This window comes from Mauremys mutica, chromosome 11, assembly GCF_020497125.1.
Source record: "Mauremys mutica isolate MM-2020 ecotype Southern chromosome 11, ASM2049712v1, whole genome shotgun sequence".
In the NCBI taxonomy this organism is placed as follows: domain Eukaryota; kingdom Metazoa; phylum Chordata; order Testudines; family Geoemydidae; genus Mauremys; species Mauremys mutica.
In genome coordinates this window covers 16,088,357-16,116,256 of record NC_059082.1, presented here as the reverse complement: position 1 = coordinate 16,116,256, position 27,900 = coordinate 16,088,357, and the positions used below count along the sequence as shown (strand labels likewise).

Genomic DNA, 27,900 nt, shown 5'->3' with positions numbered 1-27,900 from the left:
TTAAACAATACTGCTTCCACCAAACGGCCTTGTACAGCTCAGATTTAGACAAGGATTAGAACTATTTGTACTTGAGAGATGCCTCCCAGAGAAGTCAAACAAGAATCTGGTGCTGATTACTCAAAGCAAATTTGACTACTCAGTTAACAGTCACTGCAATAAGCAGCAGGTGGATAAAGACAGTAGTTCTCAACCCAGGTTAAGCATACCTTGGGGGTACGCACAGGTCTTCCATGGGGTACATCAACTTATTTAGATAGATATTTTCCTAGTTTTACAACAAGCTACATAAAAAGCACTAGTGAAGTCAGTACAAACTAAAATTTCATGCAACGACTTGTTTATTCTGCTTTATATAGTATACACTGAAATGCAAGTACGTGTATATTCGGATTGATTTATTTTATCATTATGTGGTAAAAAATGGGAAAGCAAGCAATTTTTCAGCAACATGTATTTTTATGTCTGATTTTGTAAGCAAGTAGTTTTTAAGTGAGATGAAATTTGGGGTACACAAGATAAATCAGACTCCTAAAGGGGTACTGTAGTCTGGAAAGGTTGAGAGTATTTTCTTACACTTTACAAAATGTTGTAATATGTTCTGGTTTATTAAAGCTATTTTCAGATGCAAATTAGATAAAGTGTGTTCATTAGTATGAAGTTTTAATAATTAAAGAAGGAGGAGTTAAAATAAATTACATCTGGCTTCTTTGTCATAGTAGCCCCACAAAATTGATTCTTCGAGGTTCTATTGTGTGGAATTTGGGCCTCCACCTTTCTCCCTCACTCAGAAAAAAAGAATGATTGTGCTCTGGAAGATGCAGTTTCTGCTTTGAACATGAATCCTTGTGGACATCCCACTACAAACATTTGTAAGTGTTGCAAAAACAACTGCAACACTGAAGGGTGCTCCCTGGTCCCTCATTTTCACTCTTAGGATGTAAATTTCACTTGCTTTTACAACTCAGTGTTTGATACAGTTTAGGATTCCTGGAACAGCTGTTAGCATCTAGAATGTAAAAGCCTAAACAATAGAGACAAGTGTATTCCTTATCCTGAAACTAATCACGTTTAACTTTCAATGCCGCATTTTAAAGATTTTTAGCTCATTTTAAAGACAACAGCTGAAGTTCTGCCAAATATCTTATCAATTGATCTGAGGTGCCCCCCATTACGGTGGTATCTGAACACCTCAATCTTAATGCCTTTATCCTCACAACCCCCTTGCGAGACAAGGAAATATTTTACAAACGGGGACCTGAGGCAGAGAGACTCACAGGAAGCCTGTGGCAGAGCTGGTCACAGAGTCCTAGGCTAGTGCCCTAACCACTGCGCCATCCTTCCTCTCTTCCTTTATGCAGTAGCAGACATTATCCAGCACCTTTAGTCTATTGTTTTTGTAGAGCAGTATCAGCAGTTAACAAGAAGCCTAAAATTCTTTCCACATATATTTGTTGACACCACGTACCTTTTAAATCAGAGTTGGCTGAGCAATGTACACTTCTAAAGGGGTGTTACTTTTTAGCTACAAGCACTTGACAGCGCAACTATAGCTAACAGTTACCAGTCCAAATTTAACATACAATGGATTAGTGAACTGTGGACGAGCATTAAAAATTGAAATGATAAATAGCTGTAAAGATTGTAGGGTTTTCTTTATTTGCTTATTTAGCAAATTAACATGCCAGTTTGAGACTACAAGCTACTCAGTGGCAAATGAATATATTTATTATCTGTGCCTGTTCAGAGTTCAAGATGGATGTCACAATACAAATAAAAGAATATACTATAGAAAAGTTTAAGGTGACCATAGAGCTATCCCTCCAGCAATATTTGCACATACCTTGGGAAAGCATCAAAGCAATATGTTTTCCTGGTGTCAGGAAAAGCTACCCGTAATCCAGACATCAAAGGAGAATGAAGGATTACAGCTGCACACTCATACCGAGATGCCAGGTCCACTGTCGGGACAGTTCCAATACTCTGACCATACAGAATTATGTTCTCAGGACTCACACCATACCTGCAAAGAGAATTAGAAAATATCGCTTAATTCTTTTTTTTTTTTTTTTTTTTTTTTTACAACCTATATCAAATGAAGAACAGTGACAGGGACAAAACACACGTTCTACCCACTGCAGCTCTCCAAAATCCACTCCCAGCATATAGGAAAGTATCAAGTCTGTATGTAATGGAATAAATCATTATTGAAGTATTATGTACTAATTAGAACACTTTCAGGATTATCAGCATGCTGGTTACTCTCAACCATACTTGTGAATGTTCAGGAATCTATCTTCCACAACACAGTGCCGTAAACTGTGTTTGACACTGAAAAAAGGAATCTTACAGGAATTGCTATCTTAACGCTGACACTCGGTCTCCTGTTTAAAAAAAGCTCTTTGTTATATAAAAACAGTCGGATTCAACCCAAGAGGAGATATAATCAAGATCAAATGAACTGGGAATTAAGTACAATTGCCTTATTTACATAGTTAATAAAATGCAAGATGGATGGATCTTAATTATTCCCATCCATTCTGCTAGCATCCTAGTCTGTGTGCTGTATAGTTCAGACCCTAGTTTACTTATAGCTCAAGTTACAGTAATCTGCTGCTACAAAGCATCACTAATATCACAATCTCAAATACTCAGAAATATCAAAAAGTTGATTTAAAATATTAAATTACTTTCCAGGGTAATCTCAAATTTGTAGGATAAACAATATTTGGTCACCACAATATTTAACACACAAATTATTGCTGCTATTCTGAGAGTCACAGGATATTACCCACAGAGCCTCAATGTCCAGCCCACTTTATTACAAGCGGCACAAAGAAATAATTCACTGCAGAGGAATGCATGTTTCCGGTAGGAAATATTTTTTAGTCTGTTTGTAAGAGTGCATTTTCCCAATGATGATAGGCCCCATTGTCACTAATACTATCATTGCTATGGCAATGGAAGTCAGAACTTACAGCTGGGATTCCACCAGGTGTATGGGGGCAGGTTTTCAGTCCCTTTGGATGTGAAATGGATAGCAGCCTAGTGCACACATGACTGGCTGCTTTACCAGAAACCCACCAGCAAGCAATCAGCTGCTCCTATGGCAGCAGTAAAAGGGATAGGGAAGCATAGGCGCCGACTCCGTGGGTGCTCCGGGGTTGGAGCACGCACAGGGAAAAATTGGTGGGTGATCTGCACCTACCGGCAGCCAAGCTCCCCTCCCTGCCCCACCTCGTCCCCGAGCATGCCACATCCCTGCTTCTCCACCTAACTCCCAGTGCTTGCCTCTGCAAAACAGCTGGAACAGCAGGAACGCGCGTGCTCAGGAGAGGAGGCGGGGAAGAGGCTAGACTGGGGTGGGGATTTGGGGAAGGGGTTGGAATGGGGGTGAGCAGGGGTGGGAGGGGGCAGGACAGGTGGGGAGTAGGGCGGGGCCGGGGGTAGAGGGGGGTCAAGCACCCACTGGTGCCAACAGAAGTTGGTGCCTATGTAGGGAAGAAAAGTTACTGAGAAGGGGGAACACAGTACTAATCATCCTAGGACAGGTTACAGTCTGATACTTAATTTTATAATAGAGCAAGACTTATTTGGATTGTAGTCTCTTTGAGACAGGGACTGCGCCTTCCCAGACGTTTGTACAATGCTTAACACACTGTAACATTACTGCAATATAAGTAAGCAACTATAATAAAAATTTGTCCCCGGAGTGAACTCTATGCTCCTAGTGGCCTGTCACAGCCAGTCTGATGTCTTTCAAGATGTAATGCTCATTTAAGGCAAATTTTCCCTAGCTGGCAGAGAGGGCCCTGGATGCAGCGAAACCCTGTATGGTTCTGTTGCACGGGAAGAGAATCTGAGGAGTGAAATCCTGGCTCCACTGACTTAAATGGGGGTAGAATTTCTTTCCAGAAGTCATTTGAAAAGAATCTGCACTCACTTCATAGTACAGTGCAGCCAACAGATTTGGGAGCAGTGCACCCAACTATGCTGATCCATCCACCAGCCATTTCACCCTGTTACTCAGAGAGATGGGTGCAGTCAGAGCAGAGACCACCACAACCTAAAAGTTGCAGCAGCGTGTGTGCGTGTGTATAGAATTCCACCGATTATTAATATTGCAGTAGGGCCTAGAGGCACCAATCAGGCATTCACTGTGCTAGATAATGTACAAACATACAGTGAAGAGATGTCCCTCTTCCAAAGAGTTTACAATCTAAGCATATGGTAAAGAAAACAGCAGGTAGATGAAGGGGAAGCACAAAGCAACAGTGATCTGCTCCCTAGAGTGCAAGCTTTGTAACCCTGTCTTTGCCCAGAGGCTAGGATTTTCCCCATTTGCTCATTTTCACCACTTTTGGTTTTATTTGGTTTCTGTAAGTGGTTTATGGTTTGTTGTGTCAGCAAAGCACGTGGCTACCACTGTGATAGGCCCTCTAGAAGCAAAAAAGTTAAGGTACAATCTGCATTTTGCAGGAAGCAAATCAGTTAAAGTAGGATGCCGTGTGAAGTGCTATAAACATTGGGGATTTCTACATTGCAATCAGCCCTGTTTCACTGACTGTCAGAGCCATTAAAAGTTTAGTTCTGATTATATCATGGCTGTGAAGTGGCATTTTTGCTATATTTGTCTTTAAAGAATTAAGACGCTAATATTGTCCTTTATGGTATAAAGTGCAATGTGCTGAAACATGCACTGAGTCAAGTGACAAGGGTGTAACTGGTACCAGAATTAACAGTGACACAAAGCAGGAAGGGCGACTAAAGATTGGTTTAGTTACATAGTTGTCATGTCTACATCACTTCTAGCTAATCAGCATCAAGCAATTAGATAGTGGAAGTTCCTATAACTAGTTAAATTATCTCTCTCTTTCCCTTTGCCCTTGCTCCTTTTGATCAGAAGAGTGCCACATCTTTCAGACAAATTCACCTCGAAACAGCTGAACAAAACACTCGTATTTATATTTTACATATTTACTGCAGGGCCAAAGGACATTTGATGATTCAAGAGCAAGGTCCATGAACAGGTGAAACAGAATCTAAACACCTGCCGTTTTAAGTTTTGATTGGTGATGTCTCAGCTCCTTAAAATAATAAACATTTTATAAGAAGGGAGCAGTCAGAAGGAAAGTGAATCACAGGAGAGGACAAGCATGGGTAGAAAGAGAGCAGAGGGAGTAGAACCTGAAGTCAAGAAGAGAAGAAAGGAAGGAGTGAGGAAAACAACCTGGCAAGAAAGAGTGCAGTGGGGGAGGGAAGAAAGCGAAAAAAAAATATTTTGAAAAGACTAATTCTTTTCCTCAGGATTCTGTCACCACTCATTTTCCTTCTTAAAGGAAGAATGTTAGTCCACCACCCAAAGAGCGGCTCTTAAAAATATCCTCCATGAAATAAATGAGCTTTGGTCTCTGTGTAAACAGAAGTCCATGTGACTGAATGGAAGACCCAAGCTACAATTTGCGGGTATGCAATTGTGTTGTTTCTACAGAGCTCATCTTATCTGCCTGTAAGTCTAAAAACCGTTGAGGTGGGGAGCGCAGTGCAGGGGAACAGTGCAATTTGGAGAAAGGAGCAAATCTTGAAGCATCTACAAAAGTTATATAGGCACAAGAAAGACTACAGTGTAGCCTCACATACAAAACAAAAAGAGACCACGTCTTTTACTTTTAAAATGGTTGACAGCTGCAAAACATTGTTTTTTCTCTTGCAGAAACATGCCAACACTTATTTTTTCCTATTGACCCCCACTCATAGGTGAAAAGGTTCACAAGTATTTGCAATCACAATACACCCACTACAGCAGGGTTTTTCAGCCTGTGGGTCGGGACCCAAAATTGAGTCACCAGAGTTTTTTCAAAGGGTTGCGTGGCAGCTCCGGTCCCACAGGGCTGGCTGGGCTCACTTCCCTGCTCCAGCCTCTGCAACCTCTGGGGTTCCAGCGTCACTCAGGTTTGACCCAACCATCATGACAACGAGAGTCCAGCAACACCACTCTCACAAATTTGGTCCAGTTGGGGGATGGGGCCAAACCTGAGTGGCACTGCAATCCCCTAGGTTGCAATGCCCACAGGAGCTGCCATTGTGGGTGAACTCAACCCCTCCAGGGGGCAGGACCCACCTGAAACCAACCCAGGGTCTCCACCATCAAACTATTTACTACGTCATAAGCCATGAACATTTACAAATGGGTCCTGAGCCCAACAAGGTTGAGAACCACTGCTGAGAGGACATAGTTGCTGGCTACAAACAGACTGAAACTGGTGACTACTCTGCTTGTTCCCAGACACATCACTAGGTCAAACTCTGAAACAGAGACTCAGGCCATCTCAACGTGTCTATTTTTGGGTGGGATCAGTCTCTTTGAAAAACCAATTTTGGTTAGTCCCTCCCCACCGTTCTCATACCCAACATTTAGCTTTCATATTTACTATATCTAGGTACCGTTTGAAATGAAAGTGCCTGCATTGTAAGCAGAGGCTGCCTTGCTTTTTTCCCTGGGCTTCAGAAATACAGAGCAATAAGTCCCTTTCAAAAGGAACAATTTGGAATTTGACGGCATTATGTGTCCGTCTCTCACGGGGAGCTCCAGTAAACCGTCTTCAAGTAACACTAAATAATTTAGTTTGCAAATATCTAAAATAAATCCAGCACATTTCAGCTAAATAGACAAACCTGCCATATTGAGAGGCGATTACAGATTTCTAGAACATTTTTATTAGAGCACATCGCATAACCTACTTCTTTTTTTTAAAGTCTTTATTGCTACCCTTTATATAAAAAACTTAAACCTCCAGCATGGATACTTTCAAGGCACCTACCTTTTAAGGTAACTGCTAGGTCTACTCCTTGTGGAATTCTGCGGCACTGCGCATGTGAAGAATCTATGTTCCCTGCATATTTCTTTGCTTCCCCACAGAAAAATGACTTTCTGACAAGGAAGCAAAGGGAAGCCACAAGAGCAGTCATGCAGTCCTCTCCAGCAGTATGTTTTGGGTGCCCAGAGCAGCCAGCAGAGAGGTAAATCACTGTGGGAGAGGAGGCAGGACTGGGGAAGACCTGACTGGTGGCTCCTACCCTGTGCTGGGCTCAGCTGCTGGTCCCGGCTGGGCTGGGGAGAATGAGACTCTCTTCCCCTGCCCGGCATCCAGGGCCAGGTCAGACCCACCCCCAGATTTCTCCCCCAGCTGCAGGAAGCTCTGCAAACTCCCATCCCCCTGGCTTCCTGAATCCATCGCTCCTCAGCTGCAGCGGGAGCCAGGGCCGGCTCCAGGCACCAGCTTATCAAGCAGGTGCTTGGGGCAGCAACCCCAGAGCGGGGCGGCACTTTCAGGTATTCAGCGGAGGGTCCCTCACTCCCGCCTGGAGCGAAGGACCTCCCGCTGAATTGCCACCGATCGCGGCTTTATTTATTTATTTGGCTGCTTGGGGCGGCAAAACCCCTGGAGCCGGCCCTGGGGGGAGCTGCTCCCACATTCACCCAACCCCCATGCATCCAGACCCACTCATACCCAAACCCTCCAGTCAAGCCTCACCCCACCACGCACTCAGAACCCCCCAATGAGTCCCACTCCCCTTGTACCTGGACCACCCCGACAAGCCACCCGCACCCTGATCCCCACCCCACTGAGCCCCATCCCACTGAGCCCCACTGCCCCAGCATCTGAACCCCCCATTAAGCCCCTCACACCCTGACCCCTCTGCCGAGCTCTATCCCCCGCACACCCAGACCCCCCCATCCTGAGCCCAAACCAACTTAACCTGGACCCCCTGCAGAGTCCATTACCATTGCACCCAGAACCCCCCAAATAGCTCCTATGCATCCAAATCCCCCCGCACCCGGATCCCCCACTGAGCCGCCTGTACCCAGATTGTTTCTCAACCCACACAGAACCCTCTCAACTCATACTTGGATCCTGAATTGCAGAATTTTAAAATACGCACAGCATTTTTAAATTTTTGGCACTGAATGCCCTCAGGAGTATATGTCTCATGTTATAAAGTTAGAACAAAGATTTCCTGCATATTTGTTTTTAAATTTCTGAGTTTTTGTAGAAGCATCTAGGATCTTTAGACAGTATAAACTAGTATAAAGACCTAGGGTCAATAAACAGCATGGAATTCTTTATTGCCAAACATATCATTCATCCTTAAAACTCAGATGATTTGGATCAGTTCTAAATTTCAGCATCTGGAAGTACTTAGGTAATGTTTCCACTTCTTTAAAAAAAAAATTAAATTGGTGGATAGAGTTATCCTTTATAGAACTGCCTCACCAGTCTAGAGAGAAATCCACAGGAAGTCAGTTATTTTTACAATGGGGGAAGTGATAGACGTTTGACTTCTGTTTCAGAATTGGACTGATTCATGTGATTAGTACCACTGATTTCTTTTTTTAAAAATCAGAGGACTCATACCAGTAAATAAATACTATGCCAGGCAGCGTGTTTGGGGTTGGGAAGGAGTTTTTCCTGAGGTCAGAGTGGCAGAGGTGAGGGGGAGGGGGAGAGGAGTTTTGCCTTCCTTGCAGCATGGGGCAAGGATCACTTTCTGGGGCCTGGTCTACACTAGGCGTTTAAATCGGTTTTAGGAGCGTAAAACCGATTTAACGCCAAAACCGTCCACACTAGGAGGCACCTTATATCGATTTTAATGGCTCTTTAAACCGGTTTCTGTACTCCTCCCTAACGAGAGGAGTAACGCTAGTATCGGTATTAACATATCGGATTAGGGTTAGTGTGGACGCTGATCGACGGTATTGGCCTCCGGGAGCTATCCCACAGTGCACCAGTGACCGCTCTGGACCGCAATCTGAACTCGGATGCAGTGGTCAGGTAAACAGGAAAAGCCCCGCGAACTTTTGAATATTTCCTGTTTGCCCAGCGTGGAGCTCCGATCAGCACGGGTGGCGATGCAGTCCGAAATCAAAATAAAAAAAAGAGCTCCCGCATGGACCATGCGGATGTGATCGCTGTAAGGGCAGGCAAATCCGTTCTATCCGTTCTATCAGCGCTCCGTTACAGAAGATGAAATTCAGAATCCTTTTTTAAAAATCTCCAGACAGACGCCATAGCAGGGACTCAGCGCACTGCAGCGTGACAAGCGTAACGGAAAGCCAAAGAATCAAATGGATGCGCATGGACTGGAGGACTGAAGCTATCCCACAGTTCCTGCAGCCTCCTAAAATTATTTGCATTCTTGGCTGAGCTCCAAATGCTTCTAGGGTCAAACACAGTGCCCGCGGGTCAGGGCATAGCTTGGCAATCTACTCACCCACCCCCCCCACCCCCAGAAGCGAAAGGTAAAACAATCCTCTGACTCTTTTACATGTCACCTTATCTTTACTGAATGCTGCAGATAGACGCGATAGTGCAGCACTCAACACCAACATCCTTGCTCCCCCCCCCGCCATGGGCGGCTGATGGTACAAAAGGATGGAAATCCATCTTCATCATCAGCATAAGCTGATCGTGCAAAAAGATGGAAATCCATCCTCATCATCAGCCTCAGCTGATGGTACAAAAGGACTGGTAACCGTCCTCGTCATCAGCCTATTGGCCCTAATTTTTTCTGGTGGATGGATGGTGCAATATGGCTGGTAACCATCCTCATCATAGCAACAGGGGGCTGAGCTCCATCAGCCCCCACCCTTCATGTGTAAAGAAAAGATTCAGTTGCCCCTGGACTAGCAGTGGGATGCTGGGCTTCTCTCCTACACACTGCTTAATGTCCTGTCTGGACTATCATAGCAGCTGGAGGCTGCCTTCCACTCATTTCTCACTAACAAGTCAGTGTGTCTTATTCCTGCATTCTTTATTAATTCATCACACAAGTGGGGGGACAATGCTACGGTAGCCAAGAAAGGCTGGGGGAAGAACGGAATCAACAGGTGGGGTTGTTACAGGAGCACCCCCTGTGAATAGCATACAGATAATAATTTCTGCGGGCTCTGACACAGAGCAGGTGGTTCTCTAGCACACTTGCCTATATTAGGCAGCACTGATTCTATTTTTAGATACCAAAAAGGAGGGATTGACTCAGGGAGTCATTCCCAATTTTTGCTTTTGCGCCCCTGGCTGATCGGCCAGGGGCACTTATGACAGCAGCCAATGGTACAAAACGATGGAAGGTACAATATGGCTAGTAACCACTCTTGGCTTTTGCACCCCTGGCTGATTGACCAGGGGCACTAGCAGCAAATGGTACAAAAGGACTGGTAGCCATGATCATCCTCAGTTCCAATTTATGGAAGGGTTTGGATGGTGCAATATGGCTAGTAACCATCTCTGCTGTCATGCAAAAGCAAAAGCATGCTTCTGTGTAGCGCTGCTGAATCGCCTGTGTGAGCGGCATCTAGTACACATACGGTGAGAGTCACAAACGGCAAAAAAAGCTCCATGATTGCCATGCTATGGCATCTGCCAGGGCAATCCAGGGGAAAAAGGCGCGAAATGCTTGTCTGCCGTTGCTTTCCCAGACGAAGGAGTGACTGACGACATTTACCCAGAACCACCCGCGACAATGATTTTTGCCCCATCAGGCACTGGGATCTCAACCCGGAAGTTCCAAGGGGCGGGGGAGGCTGCGGGAACTATGGGATAGCTAGGGAATAGCTACCCACAGTGCAACGCTCCAGAAATCGACGCTAGCCTCGGACCATGGACGCACACCACCGATTTAATGTGTTTAGTGTGGCCGCGCGCACTCGATTTTATAAAATCTGTTTTACAAAACCGGTTTATGCAAATTCGGAATAGTCCCGTAGTGTAGACGTACCCTGGTTTGAACTAGAGAAGATGGTGAATTCTCTGTAACTTGAGGTCTTCCAAACAAGATCTGAGGACCTCAGTAACACAGCCAGGGGCTATGGGCCTACTACAGGAGTGAGTGGATGAGATTGTGTGGCCTGCAGCATGCAGGTCAGACTTGATGATCACGACGGTCACTTCTGGTCTTGAAGTCTGTGAGTGTTTGCATGACTGGACACAGACTGCATTTCAGGTCATGCCTCAGCGGATACCTCTCTTGCATTTAGACCAGAATACCACAGGTTTAAGTCCCTTACTAGAAGCCAACAATGACACTGCAGGGAATCTCTGACTTGGAAGGGGTGGGATGCAACACTATAAAGTATCAATCTTCAAATGAGAAAATTAAAATATTTTGAGCACTACAGAAAACCTGAAAACTGCAGTACATGAGCAATATCCTTTTTGCCAGTCACTGGTAGAAGATTCCTTGACTTCACTTTAAAAAGCCTTAACATGCACAGTAAAACATGGAAATTCATTCATTCTCATTACACTATTCTAATTTTTTTCATTGTAATGGAAAGTATATACTACCACAGAACCTAGGGCTGCACTAATTCATCACTTTTACTTTTCCACTGCAATAAGAGCAAAAAAATGTCTGCACAATAGCCTGGTTTATGAAGTTATGTGAAAAATGACCAAACAGTGTTGGTTGGGTTGGTTATTTTTGGCATATAGCCTAACATACTGCCACAGAGGCAGACAAAAAGTAGACAACAGTCGAAACAAAACACCAGATGTGGCTCTGTGAATGTGTCCACGCTTGGAATAATTCAAACAGAGGCCAGAAATATTTAATCAAGGGATGTTACAGAGTTTGATTTCACTAAGCCTAAATTACTTCTGATGATTTGATGCGTCTCAGAGAATAAAAGAAATAGCCATTTATCATTAACTTATGGCACTGGGAAATCCCCATGCTAATTAACACAGACACACACTGTAACCATAGTATTAGTTAATACAGGTTAGCCTTTTAGAGACCATTTCAAAGTGGAAGCTCTCTTATTTCTAACATTTCTTAGAAGTTTAAAAATTTTTATTCTCTTCCATTTGAAAAGTTGATCTTTACCCTTGTGTTCCCAATGGAGTAGGAAATAAATGTGGTTCCCTTTATTATGCCCCTGAAAAGAGAATAAGTTAATTGGTGCTTTATATATTCACTGCCTTCCTTTCATTATATTTAGCTACTTCTATTATATTCAAGAGTAATGCAAGGAACCTACAGGCTTGTATCCTGTAAGACAGGGGTCCCCAACGCGGCGCCTGCGGGCGCATCTAAATGCTCCCACGTCCTGTCCGGCGGTCGAGCGTTTGCCAAAATGCCGCCTAAATTCGGCTCGACCGCCGCCATTGTCCTTCGTCTGGCGCCCACCAGACGAAAAGGTTGGGGACCACTGCTGTAAGACATTAGGTTCAGCAACTTAGCATAAGGCTTGAGGCCTATATGAACTTTGAACAGATAAAAACAGCCCAAACGCCACATACTGGGGAGCTGAAAATAGGCATTTAAGGGGAATTTTTGACCACAGGAACAGCCACCCACAATGTTTAAGAGTCCACCCACAAGAGTGTCATGACGTACATAACAGCTACATGAGCTACACCTGCAAATAACCGACCGCAAGAGGGTCATGGTAACCAATTGACGTATATGATAATAAGTTGAAATCATTCATATACTAACCTATAGGAGAAGCACATGCTAACGTTAGTAAGGTGAGGATATACAAATAAGGAAAAGGTGAAATACCCCTACTGAATATGCAAACAAACATCCATATTATAAAAGTTACATCCCAGCCTGGGGCAGTAGAAGGAAATCTAGTTCTCTGGAAGTGCCAGAATGGTGGTCACTGGTGATGAGAGGAGAAGGTGATGGTGCTGAGGAAGGTGATGGCTAACATTTCAGGTTGTTCTACAATGGATGGCGCGAGTATATGGGTGTGCAAATGTACATTCTGTAGTATCTTTATCTGCCTTACTGAGTTGGGGTGTTTGTGACTGTGCTAAATGTATTAAACTATTTGTAAATATAGAACAGTTCCTATAGTGTGAGTGTGCAGCTGTACACATCAGGGTTCCCAACTATATAATAATTTGAATAATACTGGGCCTGATCTCGGGACAAGAACCTCTCAATCCTCAAAGTGATCATTGGGAATTCTTAAGAAATCAATGTTATATATAGCTATAGATAGATCGGGCTACATGCTGGAGAAACAGAATAAAATACTGACTGTTTATATCCCAAAGGCTAGTTTTGTCCAATCCTAATGCAGTTAGGCAGGGTGGTAAAGAACACAGACGCCAACTCTGTGGGTGCTCCGGTGCTGGAGTACCCACAGGGAAAAATTGGTGGGTGAGCTCCCCACTGCCCCGCCCCAGCTCACCTCCGCCTCCTCCCCTGAGCGCGCGCCTCTTCTCCCCGCTAGCTCCAGCGCTTGCCGCCTGGGAGGGAGGAGGGGGAATGTGGCCACGCTCAGAGAAGAGGCAGGGCCAGGGCGGGGATTTGGAGAAGGAGTCCAAAAGGGGCAGGGAGAGGGCGGATTTGGCGGTGGGAACTTTGGGGGAGGGGTTGGAATGGGGGCGGGGCAGGGGTGGAGTCGGGTCGGGGGGGCACGAGCACCCATCAGCGCCAGGAAAAGTTGGCACCTATGGTAGAGAAGGGAGCTAGGCCCCACACCAGATCATGTGGTCTTGTTAGGGCTGCCTGGATTATGGCACTAGTACCCTGTGATATATTCAGCGACTTCCCTCTACAAGGAAATGGACAGGAAGTGGGAGGAGCCATGGCTCTACCAGCCCACTGGGTAGGAAGGAAAGCAGCACTCTTTTCAGGGCTGCAGCAACTTATTCTTCCTCAGGACAAGAGGAGTCAACTCCTTGTGGTAGTACAGCTACACATCATCAAATCCTCAGGGCTGAGCTCAAAGGTTCAGTCTCACCCTATCTGCGACAATGGATTCTATTACTTATTTATTTTATTAACTCAACAATGAAAAACTTCAGGTGATCTATGGCGTGGTGAGTAACTAAGCAGTATAGAGCTTGTCCTACACAGCCCGGCTAGGTACGGAAAGGACATCTTATGGAGTTTTGGGTGTAATCATGCAGTATATTACATTTGAAGTTAGATTTGTATGCCATTTATGTAAAAGAGAATATTACTCTTCCAAAGTTGATGGAACTTTTACTTGTATTTGCAGGTCATTTAACCAGATTCAGAATCCAATAGCTAGTCCACACTAATGTAAGAATGTTTACTTTTTTAAAGCTGGTGAAAATTTCTGACCTAAGAATAATAAAGCTACTTTTAATAAGAACTATGGGATAGGTAGTCAATAGTTTTTATAATTACATAAATATATTTTGCAGACACCCTCCCATATTAGTCTAAAATGTAGTTCTAAAAGAGCATGTTTGTACCAGTGATTTCCATTAGAAAGTTCTATATTTCAAGACTATATTCACTGCTCACCATCTTCCCCTGCAAAAAGATATAGAGAAAGCATGCAAAAGTATCAAATATTTCACTCTAACTGTAGGTAAGATTACACACAGCATTAAGCAAGGTCTTTATAATGTGTGTAAGAACTAGGACTGGCAGAATTTCGGAAGTAGGTATTTTTGCAAATTTAGAGTCCAATCCTGCAAAAGCATAATATTGGGTATAATGCTAACCACTGTAAACAGGGCCTGGAAACAGCGTGTACATGCCCATATACCATGCTTCTCTGAAGCTACCACCTTGCTGTCCAGAATTTGAACTTTCATTTAAAAATCTAAGGCCTGGTCTACACTTAAAATATAGGTTGACACAGCTATGGTGCTTAGAGGTAAAAAATCCAAACCCTCTAGTTCCGTAGCTATGCCAATCTGTGTTAGATACACAGCTAAGTTGATAGAAGAATGCTTCTGTTGACCTAGCTACTGTCACTCCGGGAGATGGTGTTCCTACAGCGATGGAAAAATCCCTTTTGTTGCTGTAAATTGCATCCAGACTAAGGCCACATCTACACTACCACTTATGTCAGCAAAACTTATGTCGCTCATGGGTGTGAAGAAAACATCCCGAGTGACATACATTTCTCTGGCATAAGCGCTTGTGTGCACAGCGCTATGTCAGCAGGAGAGCTTCTCCCACTGACATAGGTATCGCTGCTCATTGAGGTGGTTTTATTATGTTGACAGGAGAGCGCTCTCTCCTCGGCATAGAGCAGCTACACCAGGGGTCGGCAACCTTTCAGAAGTGGTGTGCCAAGTCTTCATTTATTTGCTGTAATTTAAGGTTTCACGTGCCAGTAAGACATTTTACATTTACAGGGGCTGGTGGACGGAACCCCAGACTGGCAGCGGGCTGAGTGGGGCCAGCGGCCGGGACCCCACACCAGCAGCGGGCTGAGCCGCTCATCTCACTGCCGGTCTGGGATTCTGTCCACCGGCCCCTGCCAGCTGGGGTCGCGGCCGCCGGCCCTGCTCAGCCCACTGCCGGCCCAGGGTTCCATGCATTCAGGCCAGCAGCGTGCTGAGCGGGGCCGGCGGCCGGGACCCCAGACCAGCAGCTGAGATCCCAGGCCAGCAGCAGCGTGCCACTGCAAATCAGCTTGTGTGCCATAGGTTGCCGACCCCTGGGCTACATGAACAATCTTATAGCAGGACAGCTGCATCAGTACAGCTATCCTATCATACCATCTCCTCCATAAACTTATCTAGCTTAATCTTAAAGTCATGGAGGTCCTTCGCCCCCACTGTTTCCAGCCTACCAAAAGAAACAGTGGGGGCGAAGGACCTCCATGACTTTAAGATTAAGCTAGATAAGTTTATGGAGGAGATGGTATGATAGGATAACGGGCTTAGTCAATAGGTCAATTAAGTGCCACACTGGTAATTAGTACAATGGGTCAATGATAGGATATTGTTAGCCTTTTTCCAGAGGGTATGGCTGGAGAGTCTTGCCTGCATGCTCGGGGTTCAGCTGACCGCCATATTTGGGGTCGGGAAGGAATTTTCCTCCAGGGTAGATTGGCAGTGGCCCTGGAGGTTTTTTGCCTTCCTCCGAAGCATGGGGCAGGGGTCGCTTGCTTAAGGAGTGGGTGGATCGGCTTATGTGGCCTGCATCTTGCAGGAAGTCAGACTAGATGATCATAATGGTCCCTTCTGATCTTGAATTCTATGATTCTATGCTGTAAATTCGCTAGTGTAGACATGGCCTAAGTGATGATGCTCTCCTAACTACGGTGCCATAGCTATGCTGCTATAATCCCTGTAAGTGTAGTTGTGGTTTAAGAATCACTCTGGCTGTTAATAGTTCTGAAGAAAACCTCGGAAATACAAACCGAGCATAACCAATGCAGAGAGGTCTGCAAACAGCCTGGAACAATGGAGGTGTGACTTGCCCGTTACCTTACTGCAAAGCAGCTGGAGGCAGAGCAGACATACCCAGGCTAGCTTGACTGAACTAGCAGGCTAAAAATAGCAGTGCAGTTACAGCAGCAAAGAGAGCGGCTCAGGCTAGCTGTCTCAGTACCATTCCACCTGACCCCTTGGGTACGTCCTTGGGCAGCTAGCTATGCTGCTGCAGCCACACTGCTATTTTTAGCCCAGCCGGAACTCACACCTCCCAGCTGCTGTGTAGACAGGCAAACCCTCAGGGAGATGTTAACATCACCGGGCAGCTGAGTTAATTTTATTGTTAGCTATCTCATCCCTCATTTAAGAGCAGATGGGGACGGTCCCAGCGCTATACAATTTACTCTGTGTGAAGTCTAGTTTTGGAGCCGCAAAGTGGGTGCTGCTTGGGAGATACCACCATTTTCTCACCCCCTTCCCGCAAACAAGAGAAGCCACGCCAAAAGAGATGAGCAGAACCCTTGGGCATATAAAAGCTGCACCAGTGGGGAGATCACTCACCTAGCCCGGTGGACACAAGTGGCACATATATTGTGAACATTTGCACAATTTACTGTAAGCGGTGTCATATTTTGGCAAGTCATGCGGGTGGAGCTTGGAATCACTTTCACCCAGAGACGACCCATACCTGCTGATAGTGGGGGAGGGGAGGGAGCGAACAATTTAATGGTTTTGCTGCCCCTGGAACACCTCAAGTCATGTCCCACTCTGACAGGCCCCTTCCTTACCCTCAGTCTCCCCTCCCCCAAAACAGCAGCCCCTCCCTGCAGCTCCCAGTTGTTGCTTCTGCCTCTTCTCCCGGGGTGCAGCTTGCTGGCTCAAGCAGCTGCCACACAGGGAGGGGGCCCAGCCGCACTATGTGACTGAGCAGGGCAAGCAAAGCCTGGTGGAAATCTGGGGGGGCACATGATCCTGCATGCTCACCCCACGTGTTGCCTCTGCCTCCACCCCACTCTACTAAATTCATTCAAATACCACGATAATAAATCCCCACACACAACACATTAGGAAGTATTATACTCACTAGTAAACAAACATTTGCAAGATTAGACTCTTAAAGAGAAAAATCCAGCTGTTTTAAGAAGTCATTAAGTATCCTGAATTTTGAAATCGGGGAGGGGAATGTCCTCCAGATTCTAATTGTGCATGCACATGATTAAAATAAACCTTTTTAAATATTAATTGTGAAGGACTCATAATGCAGCATCACTTTCCTCCTAGTGGAAATTCCATTTAGGTACCTATATGCTGTCTCACCATCACAATCCCTGAGCATCTGCCATTCCTCTTGGCTCTGGAGTGTTATCAGGGCAAGCTGAAATTGTGACCTAGATTTCAAGTGTTTCATTTCTGCACTGCAAAGCTGGTCTTCATTGGAGTTTTGAAGTACTCCTAGCCTCAAGAGAGAGGTGATCTTGGGACACGAACAGAAATCTATTTGTTACACAGCTAGGAGGTGAGAAGCTGCTTTTCTCAGTTGACAATTTTTGGTTTCTTACGTTTTAAAAATGTACTGAAGTATTACTAAGGGTCTAATCCTGCAACCATTTATTACTGGGGCAGTGCTGGCACACTTTGGCAAACTGTAAAAAAATGTGCAATTATAAATTCTATGCACATATCCTGAGCTATCTGCGTAATTCCTAAAAATACCTGGCACAAAATTTCTAGATCCAAGAGCAAAAATTAAATAGTTCACTTCTTCTTCTAAAACTTAGAAGGGAACAGAACTAAAACTTTGGCTCATTCTTCATAAATAATTCACTGATTAATCTATGGTTATCTGCCTTTCAGAATCAGGATCAGGCTATTGCAAAAAAAAAAACCATTTACCATCTCTAAACATAACATCCATAAACCAGACTGGGAGAAGAATCATCTCCAATTCTTGCTCTCGATAAAACAAACAAACAAACCAACTGCATACCTGTTCCCGCAGCATCAATGGGTACCCTGAGTTATCTTCACCTACATATGGTTCTCTTCCTGCGCCCCACAAACTTCATTATGCAGAGATTCAGATCACACACTGAATGCATGTTTAGCATATCCTAGCTTTGGTTTGTTTAAAACTAGAGCTTTGGAGTTACTTAAATGCAAAAGTAACTCCAAAATTAATTAAGATGCTCTGTAGTGCACAAGCATGTATGACAGAAATTTTACGTTTTATTTATCATAGACAGGAAACCTTCACTGACCACAGCAGTAATAACTCAAAAAAACCCAGCCAGCTACATTCCATTATATACTCCTTATTGTAACCAGTGTACAAAATCTACACAACACACTCTCTGGAGTACATTTAAATAATCTGAGACATCGGGGAGATGATGTTACTTTCACAGGGATCAAAGCCTACAGTGCCTTCTGGAACGAGGAATTCATTACCTCCATTCCCAGAAATACACTTGTCCCTTCCCTGTTGTATTTCTATTCCAGCTGCACACATTGCACTGAATGTTGTGTAATACAAAACAGTTGAGTAATATTCTGGTACACTCCTCACAAGGTGTATGATTACAGTGCCAGACAACTAGAAATCTGACAATGCTTCTGTTGTGGCAGAAAGCCTCCACTTTAATACTCTGAATCCTAAACTCAGCAGCAGGAACCAAGAGGAAATGAGATGAACTGTATCCCAAAAACTGGCTCTTATAAAAAGTTTGTTAGGCTATTCAGGAAAACAAAGGGAGTTTTATATATTTCAATGATCTTTTAATGCCATGATATAAAACGCTGTATATTAGAAAAACAGATTTTAGACAATGTCAAAATAAGTTCATGCATCCTAGGTAGGCCGTATCCCTCCAACTTCATTAGAAGGTAACCAGAACAAACTAAATATAAGGTTTTACATTGCATTTGCAATCCCAGAAGATGTACCTTTCAGTCATTTCTAAAGTTTCAATCATTTCCAAGGGGGAGAACCCTGCCCTACTTCAAAGGCTGGAAGTCTTTATGTTGAGCCAGGGCATTTACAACATCAGGGGCAGCTCTAGACATTTTGCCGCCCCAAGCATGGCGGCATGCCGGGGGGGCGCTCTGCCGGTCGCCGGTCCTAGGGCTCCGGTGGACATCTCGCAGGCACGCAGGAGCCGTGGGACCAGCGGACCCTCCGCAGGCGCGCCTGCGGGAGGTCCACCGGAGCTGCCTGCCGCCCTCCCGGCGACCGGCAGAGCGCCCCCCGTGGCATGCCGCCCCAAACACGCGCTTAGCCTGCTGGGGCCTGAAGCCGCCCCTGCAGAACATTCTTGCTCAGCTTCTCAAAGTTAGGCTGCCTTGGTTGTCCAGGGTATCCCCTTTCCTACCACCTTCAGGCCTGGTCTACACTGGGGGGGGGGGGGGGGGCGGTGTCAATGTAAGATACGCAACTTCAGCTACGGGAATAGCGTAGCTGAAGTCGACGTATCTTATTTCGACTTACCTCCCGTCCTCATGGCGCGGGATCGACGGCCATGGCTCCCCCGTCGACTCCACTTCTGCCTCTCACCCTGGTGGAGTTCCAGAGTCGACAGGAGTGCGTTCAGAGATCGAGCGCTACCTGCCGATCCAGCGGGTAGTGTGGACGTACCCTTCATGGTAGTGGGAGATTGCAGGCTCATAGGCCTGAAATCCCGATGTCCCTTTGCACCTCTACAGAGGAGCACTACATTATTCTATAAGAAATCTTATTCCACTCTCAATATCAGGGTATCTGGTGCTTAGGGAATTAAAACTCAACAAGGGGATTAACATCTGTCAAGTGGGGTTTCCCTCGGCACTGTTCTGCTAGGGTAAAACAATGCATTTTCCTTCTCAAGAATACAGACACTACACATTTTAAGAGAAAGCAAGGTAGAAGTGCATTTTGAATTTATATTGGAAGCCTGAAAGCTTGAAAAATTAAGGCCAAGGCTAAGTGTGACAAGACTCAATAGGGAGCCAGCAGAGCACAGCAGTAGTATGCACTCAGCAGCCTGTGTTGCTGATGAGGCAAGCTGCATCATTCTGTACCAGCTGTAATCCCCCCCCCCCACACACACACACAGAGCTGATGGTTTCAAAGCACAAGTAAATTGCATTATAATAATCCAGTCTGGAGTTGACAAAAATATGCATGATCAAGGGTAGGTCTTCATTGCCAAGAATGGGATGCAGTTTCTAGCATTTGGCGGAAGCAAAATGGGTTTCTTGCAGATACTGCTATGTGAGAATCCAGCATCAGCCGGAAGTCTAAAGCAGCATTTCTCAAACTGGGGTCTGCGGACACTACTCCAGGGGGTCCGTGGGCCCGCTAATCAACTCCTCCCCTTCCCTCGCTCCCTCCCAGCGCCTCCTGCATGCTGGGGAACAGCTGTTCCCCGCCATGCAGGAGGTGTTGGGAGGGAGGGGGAGGAGTGGGGATGAGGTGCACTCAAGGGAGGGGGTGGAATCATGTCCAGGACCGCTAGCCCTGCTGATCAACTCCTCCCCCTCCCTCCCAGTGCTTCCTTGGTGCGCAAGAGGCACTGGGAGGGAGGGGGAGGCGCAGAGAAGGAAAGAGGTGGGGAAAGAGGAGGGGAAGGGGTGGAGCGGGGGTGGGAAGAGGTGGGGTGGGGATGGGGTTTTGGGGAAAGGGGTGGAGTGGGGGCAGGACCTGGGGCTGAGCAGGGGCCTTGGGGGTCCACAAATTTTTTAAAAATCAAAATGGGAGTCCTCAGATTGCTAAAAAGTTTGAGAACCACTGGTCTAAAGTAACCCCTAACTACAGCCTGGCTTACTGTGTGGAGACAGATCCTCTGTTGGTGGAGCCAGCACTGTAGCAACAAGCTCTTCCAAGGGTTTCCCATCTGTGCCAACAAACATAACCTTTGCCTCTTCATTTGTGGAAAGATCTCAGCCAGACCCGGACAGGTGGGTGACTCTGCAGAGCTCACCGTAAGTGCAATCACTAAGTGAGGACTGAAGTAGGACCCAACATTTCACTATCCTGTTGTGTACAACTCCAGTGCACAACTCCAGGAATCCGGATCACTTTTTGTGGCTACATTTCTGCTGCCTGTGGTTACCCAGGAAACTAGGCCACAGACACAGAGACCCACCCAGAGAAACACACACCTGGGAAACTCTTGATCCCACCTAGGTCCAGCAACTGCAGCCCTCTCCCTAGTAAGGAGAGTGGAAATCTAAGGCCAGGGTAAGGATAGAACATATGGGGGGCTGGGGGCAAATGACAAGAAACGATAACATTTTGCAATATTCATGTCAAAAGTTATATCAGTTCCAAGTTTCTTTTTTCAATTCCTCTCCCCCTCCCCACCTGCAAGATTGTGTGCAGGAAAGCAGAGCTCCCTATTCCAAGAAATAAAATTAAAGACCTGCAAGATATGTGATATTGTGAAACAACTAATGAGACAATAATCAAGGGCAGCAGAGTCATTTTGCTAGGATTTCCAGCTCTAGTCAATTTCATAAGTGCATTTATTTTTTATTTTGTGCTCAGGATAAAAAGATTAACAGCCCTGGAGACTATAATCTTCAGATGGGTCTACAAAACAGGCACTGAGAGCTTCACTTACTCAGTGTACCTCAACTCTGATCTGGGCATGATTTCTTAATTTCTGTTGAAGGCTTCAGTGAGTGTTAATTGTGGAAGTGTTTTTTGTACTGTGTACATCTGTCCACTGGGATCAGAATGTGATCACCAAACCTATTACATACAGAGCAAGAGAATTTTTGGTCAAAGTCACCAGATTAGACCCCTGCTTTTTCATAACAGAGTAGGTCATCTTTAATGTCCAGGAAAGACAGACAAGACTTTAAATCTTAAGTTTTCTCCTGAAAGTTCACACATTAAACTGCACTGTATGTAGTTTAAATTGCTCGAGAAGAACATAGGTTGAAGTAAATTTGGCTTCAGTTTGAACCTATAGTCCCAGGATATTTAACATTTCAAATTGGGTGCTTAAATTAATTATTCACGCTGGCAAAGTGCTGGACTTTCAGAAGCTTGTATCTAGGCTACCATAAGGCCTGTTTTGGTGGGCCTAAAGAGGGCGTGTTTTTCAACTGCATTAGCTCAACCGAGTTAGCTTAGCACAACAGAAAGTCCCTGCCAAGGTACAAGTGTAGGCAATGTCTGCACCACAGATGTTACAGCAGCACAGCTACAGAAAGAGAAGAGGTTTTTCCATTGTTGTAGTTAATCCACCCTTCTGAGAGGTGGTTAGTTCAAGAGAAGACTTCTGAGCCTTGTTGTAGAGACCACTGGTGCAGGTTGACTTAACTGTTTCTCAAGGTTGTGAATTTTTCACACCCTTGAGCAACATAGCTAGATTGACTCAAGTTTTAGGTGTACACCAGGCCTACAGGCTTCTCTTCACTGCAAAGTTAACTTGAGTGTTGACTCTAACTTGACTACTTGTGTCTAACTTGACACACAAAAAACCTTTAACTAAAGCATTGTTGTGCTTTTTACTCAAATTGGCTGGCCCAAGAGGGAGCACAGGTGAGCGCCACTCATCAGCTGCTAACATGACCACTTTGCAGTGTGGACACAGGGTAATGCCACTCAAGTGCTGTTAGTCCTCCAATACCTACTCACAATTCCCCCGCATGTGATCAGAAAGGACAAGTTCTCCCACAATACACTGCAAAATAATTCAGAGTGCAACTCATCCTACTGCAGCCCCAAGAATCATGGAGTCTGGCTCCTGCCATCTTAGTGCTACACATGCGTGAGGCAGCACCAGTATGGACACAGCAGCTCGTGTGTTATTTCACAATGTAGCCAAGAAAGGCTAACTCAAGAGGTGTAATCTGAGTTAGATCTGAGAAAATACATACCCTAACACGCAGCTAACAGAACTTCCAACATGTCAGCCTGCATTTTGACAGGGCTTTTCATATAATGTTATGCTGACTCAACTGGAGGGGGAGGCAACAACACCTTTTTGCCTATCAAGCTAGCCAAAGCACACTGGTCACCTACTTCTTGTGAACTGTAGTGCTAGGCGTTAATGTTAATGTATATGGACTTAAACAGTGAAATTCAACCATCACAGTGGATGGAGATTTCAATTTAAGTGTGAAATGTATTTGAAATTTCAAGCCTGTAGGTTTGCGCAGCTAGTGTGCATGTGTTAAATTTCAATGAACTAAAAAGGTATGAGCACTCCATGGAGCAAGGGACAGAAACAAAAATAAACTTAAAATCCTTTCGCGGAAGACTGACTATCTTCTGCCAAGTAAAAACTGTAAATGAAGGGGAAAAAATGTTAAACTGAAGACTGTCAGAAGCCCAGCTCAGCAGCAGAGAGCTGTTCCACCTGCCAGACATAGGAAATAAAAATAACTTTGTAATGTCAGCCCCTAAAGGGTTAGTTCCAGTTAGGCAAACCATTGAACTTCCTATCTCCACCTACTATAGGACGATTATAAGGCCCACAATCTGGAATGTATCATTCCACAGAACACACAAGATATAGACTGAAATCTGTAAAACGAGTCTGTGTACAACTGGTACATCATTCCTGGTAACAAATTAAATTATCCAAAAACACTTGAGACCCATCAAGTTGATCATATTACTCTTTGATCCTGCACAGACTTATGCATGTGCTTAACTTTACACAGATGAGCAGTCCCCATTGAACTCAAAAGCAACTGCAGTCTTCTTGCAACTCTTTCCTTCCTTTCACCCTTCATTTTTCTTTCTACCTGTTTGTCATGTCATGTCTTTAGTTTGGGTGTAAAGTCTTAAAGGCAGGGATGTTTCTACTAAATGGTCTACAAATCACCTAATGCTCTTTTAGATGCGATGAAAAAAAGAAAGTGATAAATAATGCTAACTGATTATTTTAGTAATATTTTATCAGTGTCATTCGCAGGCTACTGAAGTTGAAATACTTAGCACTCATGCAGCACTTTGACTTAAAAGTCCTTTATAAACATTAATAAACTAAGTGAAGTAGGTCTTTATGCACTAATGCAGGGGTTATCAAACTGGGGCCGCCGCTTGCATAGGGAAAGCTCCTGGCGGGCCGGGCCGGTTTGTTTACCTGCTGGGTCTGCAGGTTTGGCCAACTGCAGCTCCCACTGGCCGCGGTTCACTGCTCCAGGCCAATGGGGGCTGCGGGAAGCGGCGCGGGATAAGGGATTTTCTGGCTGCTGCTTCCCGTGGCCCCCATTGGCCTGGAGCAGCAAACCGCAGCCAGTGGGAGCCGCAATTGACCAAACCTGCAGACCTGGCAGGTAAACAAACCGGCCCAGCCCGCCAGGGGCTTTCCTTACACAAGCAGCAGCCCTACTTTGAGAACAACTGCACTAATGTAATAATAAATAATAATATACTCATTATGAAGCTGGAGGAACTGAATAAGATGGGTCTATGTCAGAGCCAGAATCAGAAAAAGTTCTACAAGTAAGTGGACAAATAGGCTACACAGCCTCCTTCCATCCAAAAGCGTCAATGCAGCTCTGCTAGCTCATGATTTGTGGCTCACCAACAGTTAAGATTTTAAAATTAAGGGTACCTAATGTACTAGAAATCAGTAGGGTCTGAGCTTGTGGATCCTTTTGCGATAGCCAGACCTATGTCTACAGCATTTAGCCTAACCATTCATCTCTTAATTTTTAAGAGATGCATGCACTTAAAATATTAATATATTGGGGATTGATTAATCAACTGGTTGTTGAACATGGTGAGCCAACTAGAAGCAAGTTTTTAATTAGGTTCTCACACAGTGCATAAGAGTATACATACACATTAAAACAAGATCAAATAAAGTTACTAAATAACATTAGATCTACTCTTTAAACTGTGGTTTAAAAGTGAAAAAGAACAAACTTTAGTAAGTACTGCAACACAATGAACTTTGTTACAATGAGGAGCTGTTCACACAAGTGTTTGCTTTGGAAGAGGTGGAAAATATTCAGAGCCTAACAGGGGAACACAGCCACTCTCCTGGTGATTCTTTCCTGCCTTTTCTTGGCTATGCTTTCCCAGCTTGTTCCTTTTAGGGCACTGATTAAATTCAAACAGAACATGTAAATGATACTGCCAAAGGAAGAAGATAGCCAGATGAATTCCCAACTCTGGGAAAACAAGCTGTAAGGATTGGGCAGAATTAGAAAGGATTTTCCTATACCTTTATGGTAGCAAGGAGGTCTCCTAAGACTGTGACTTCTCTGTTTCTGTCTCTCTCTTCCCTCCTTTCCCCATTTTTATGTTGACTTTTAAGTCAAAGTTATCTCACTTAGGAATCTTTTGTTTTGATGCTAAAATCCTTATATACAGAATTTCACCCAGAGTGAGTTTTTATAGCCATGTTATAACCCATAAAAAAATGAAGCATTAAAATGGAAAGGTGATACAAATAGTGGATGGATTAAAGTGTCTTTACAAACAAATACACAGATAAGCATTCATCTTATTTTGATGAAAAGCCTACCACTGATAGATCTTAACCACCCTATGTGAGGTCAGCTGCAGAAGATCCCTTTCTTGGTATTAACTGTAAGTGAGGTGCTTATCTACAACTGAAGCACAAAGCAGATAATAAAGATAGCTTCAGCAAAAATTGGGACATGAAGGCCTTCTGCATCACTTTTTTCAATGTGGAATATCTTTAAACATCCCAAAATTCTTAATATTCTCTCTACATACACCTATGGTAGAAGGCAGCAATCAGCTAAGTGCATGCTACGCAACAGAAGTGGGAGGGGAAATTTTGGGAAAAGGAAAACTGGGACAAATCTTGGCTCATATGGAGAGGACAGTCAGATCTGTAACTCCCATGGAAAACAGAGAGGTCTTTGGTTTTTATGCTCTCATCTGATAGAATGAAAACTACATAGCACTCAGTTTATCACAGTACTGGAGTCAGGATTCCTGGGTTCTAGTCCCACCACATGGTCTTTAGCACGTCATTTAACCTTTGGGTTAGTTCCCTAACTATAAAATGGGGACAATATTTACCTAGCTCACAGGGAAGTTGAAAGAATAAATTCACTAGTGTTTGTATAGAGCTTTAACACTCCTGATAGTAAGCAGCTATGGCATTTCCTAACAAATATCAGCAACACTTCTTTTGAGGTGGGAAATCTACGTGCATGTAATAGGTTGTTAGAAAAAGGAGGGTGATACAGCGTTCTCCTTATCCACTGAGGACAGGGGAAAGAGTATGAGCTTAAATTGCAACAAGGGAGATTTAGGTTAGACATTAGGAACATTTTCTAACTGTAAGGGTTGCTAAGCATGGGAATAAGTTACCTAGGGAGGTTGTAGAATTGCCATGACGGGAGGTTTTTAAGAACAGGTCAGACAAACAGGTGTGAGGGATGGTCTAGATCAGGGGTCGGCAACCTTTGGCATGCAGCTCACCAGGGTAAACATTCTAGGGGGCCAGGCCAGTTTGTTTACCTGCCGTGTCCGCAGGTGCGGCCGATCGCGGCTCCCACTGGCCGCAGTTCACTGGTCCAGGCCAATGGGGGGCAGCGGGAAGTGGTGGCCAGCACATCCCTCGGCCTGCGCCACTTCCTGCCGCCCCCACTGGCCTGGAGCGGCGAACCACAGCCAGGGGGAGCCGCAATTGGCCGAACCTGCGGACACGGCAGGTAAACAAACTGGCCCGGCCCGCCAAGGTGCTTACCGACCACTGGTCTAGATAATACTTCATCCTGCCTCAGTGCAGGGGACTGGACTAGATGACCTATTGAGATTCCTTCTGGTCCTACATTTCTATTATTAAAACTGTCTGAGCCATACTAAACGAAATCCTAACCTGACAGCAACCAGTTGGGAAAAAACCCAGTTTCTTAGCTTGCTTAGGAAAAGTAGGCAACTGAGAATAGCACTTGGAGACATGACAGTATCGGGGTTGACAATGTGAAGATCAAGGCGCAGGCATGAACAGAAATCTCCCAGGTCTTTCTTCTCAGACAGAACCCAAGCTGTTCTGGGAAACCATTCCTCCACCTCCAGGACCCTCACATTGGTGTCTTTCAAGGCTCAACTCTCTCCCTCATCCTATCCAAAATCTACATGAAATCACTGGGACAGCTAGTCATAACATGGGCTGCAGGGCCAACGGTCTTTAGTTACATGATCACATACTATTTTTCCCACAGGATCCTGGCCTCATTCAGTGCACAGAAAGGACAATCCTCATTTAATGAGCAGCTATTTGATATTTTGTTTTCTCTTTGTTGTTCAGTGTGTGGCTCCAGGTCTTATTTACTTCACGCTTTTCAAACCCTGCTCTGAGGCAGAACTATTCGTTTCCTCATCGTCTTTTCTATGGCCCTTCTCATTATAATATCGGAGTGTTTCACAAACATTAAAATTTATTTTCACAACACTCTTGTGAGATGAGAATTATTATTGTCACTTTATAGATGGGGAGCTGAAGCACAGAGACATTAAATCAGAAGTATCCACTAATTTTGGATGCCCAAATTTGAGGCTACTAGGGCCTGATTTACTTAGCATTATATAGCACTTCGTATGTTCAGATCTCAGTTCCGACAGACTTCAATTGCAGCTGTGAATGTAAATCAGACCCCAAGGCCTCAAGTCAGGCACCCAGAAAACACCACACACAAAGTGACCATCTTTGAAAAGTTTGGTTTAACTGACTTGTCCAGCATCACATAGGAACTCTGTGGCAGAATCAGAGATAAAGTCCAATTTCCCAGGGCAGCGTTCAAATTCCTT

The 27,900-nt window shown here is 44.8% G+C and overlaps 1 protein-coding gene across 1 annotated transcript in view; it reads right to left on the bottom strand.

The window, feature by feature from the left end:
* ABHD17C (abhydrolase domain containing 17C, depalmitoylase) overlaps window positions 1–27,900 on the bottom strand; it is a 55,035-nt gene that overhangs the window by 4,723 nt on the left and 22,412 nt on the right. Inside the window, exon 2 of the mRNA XM_044980894.1 lies at window positions 1,844–2,023. Coding sequence (XP_044836829.1) covers window positions 1,844–2,023 — 180 coding nt within the window. The remainder of the gene's footprint in view (window positions 1–1,843; window positions 2,024–27,900) is intronic.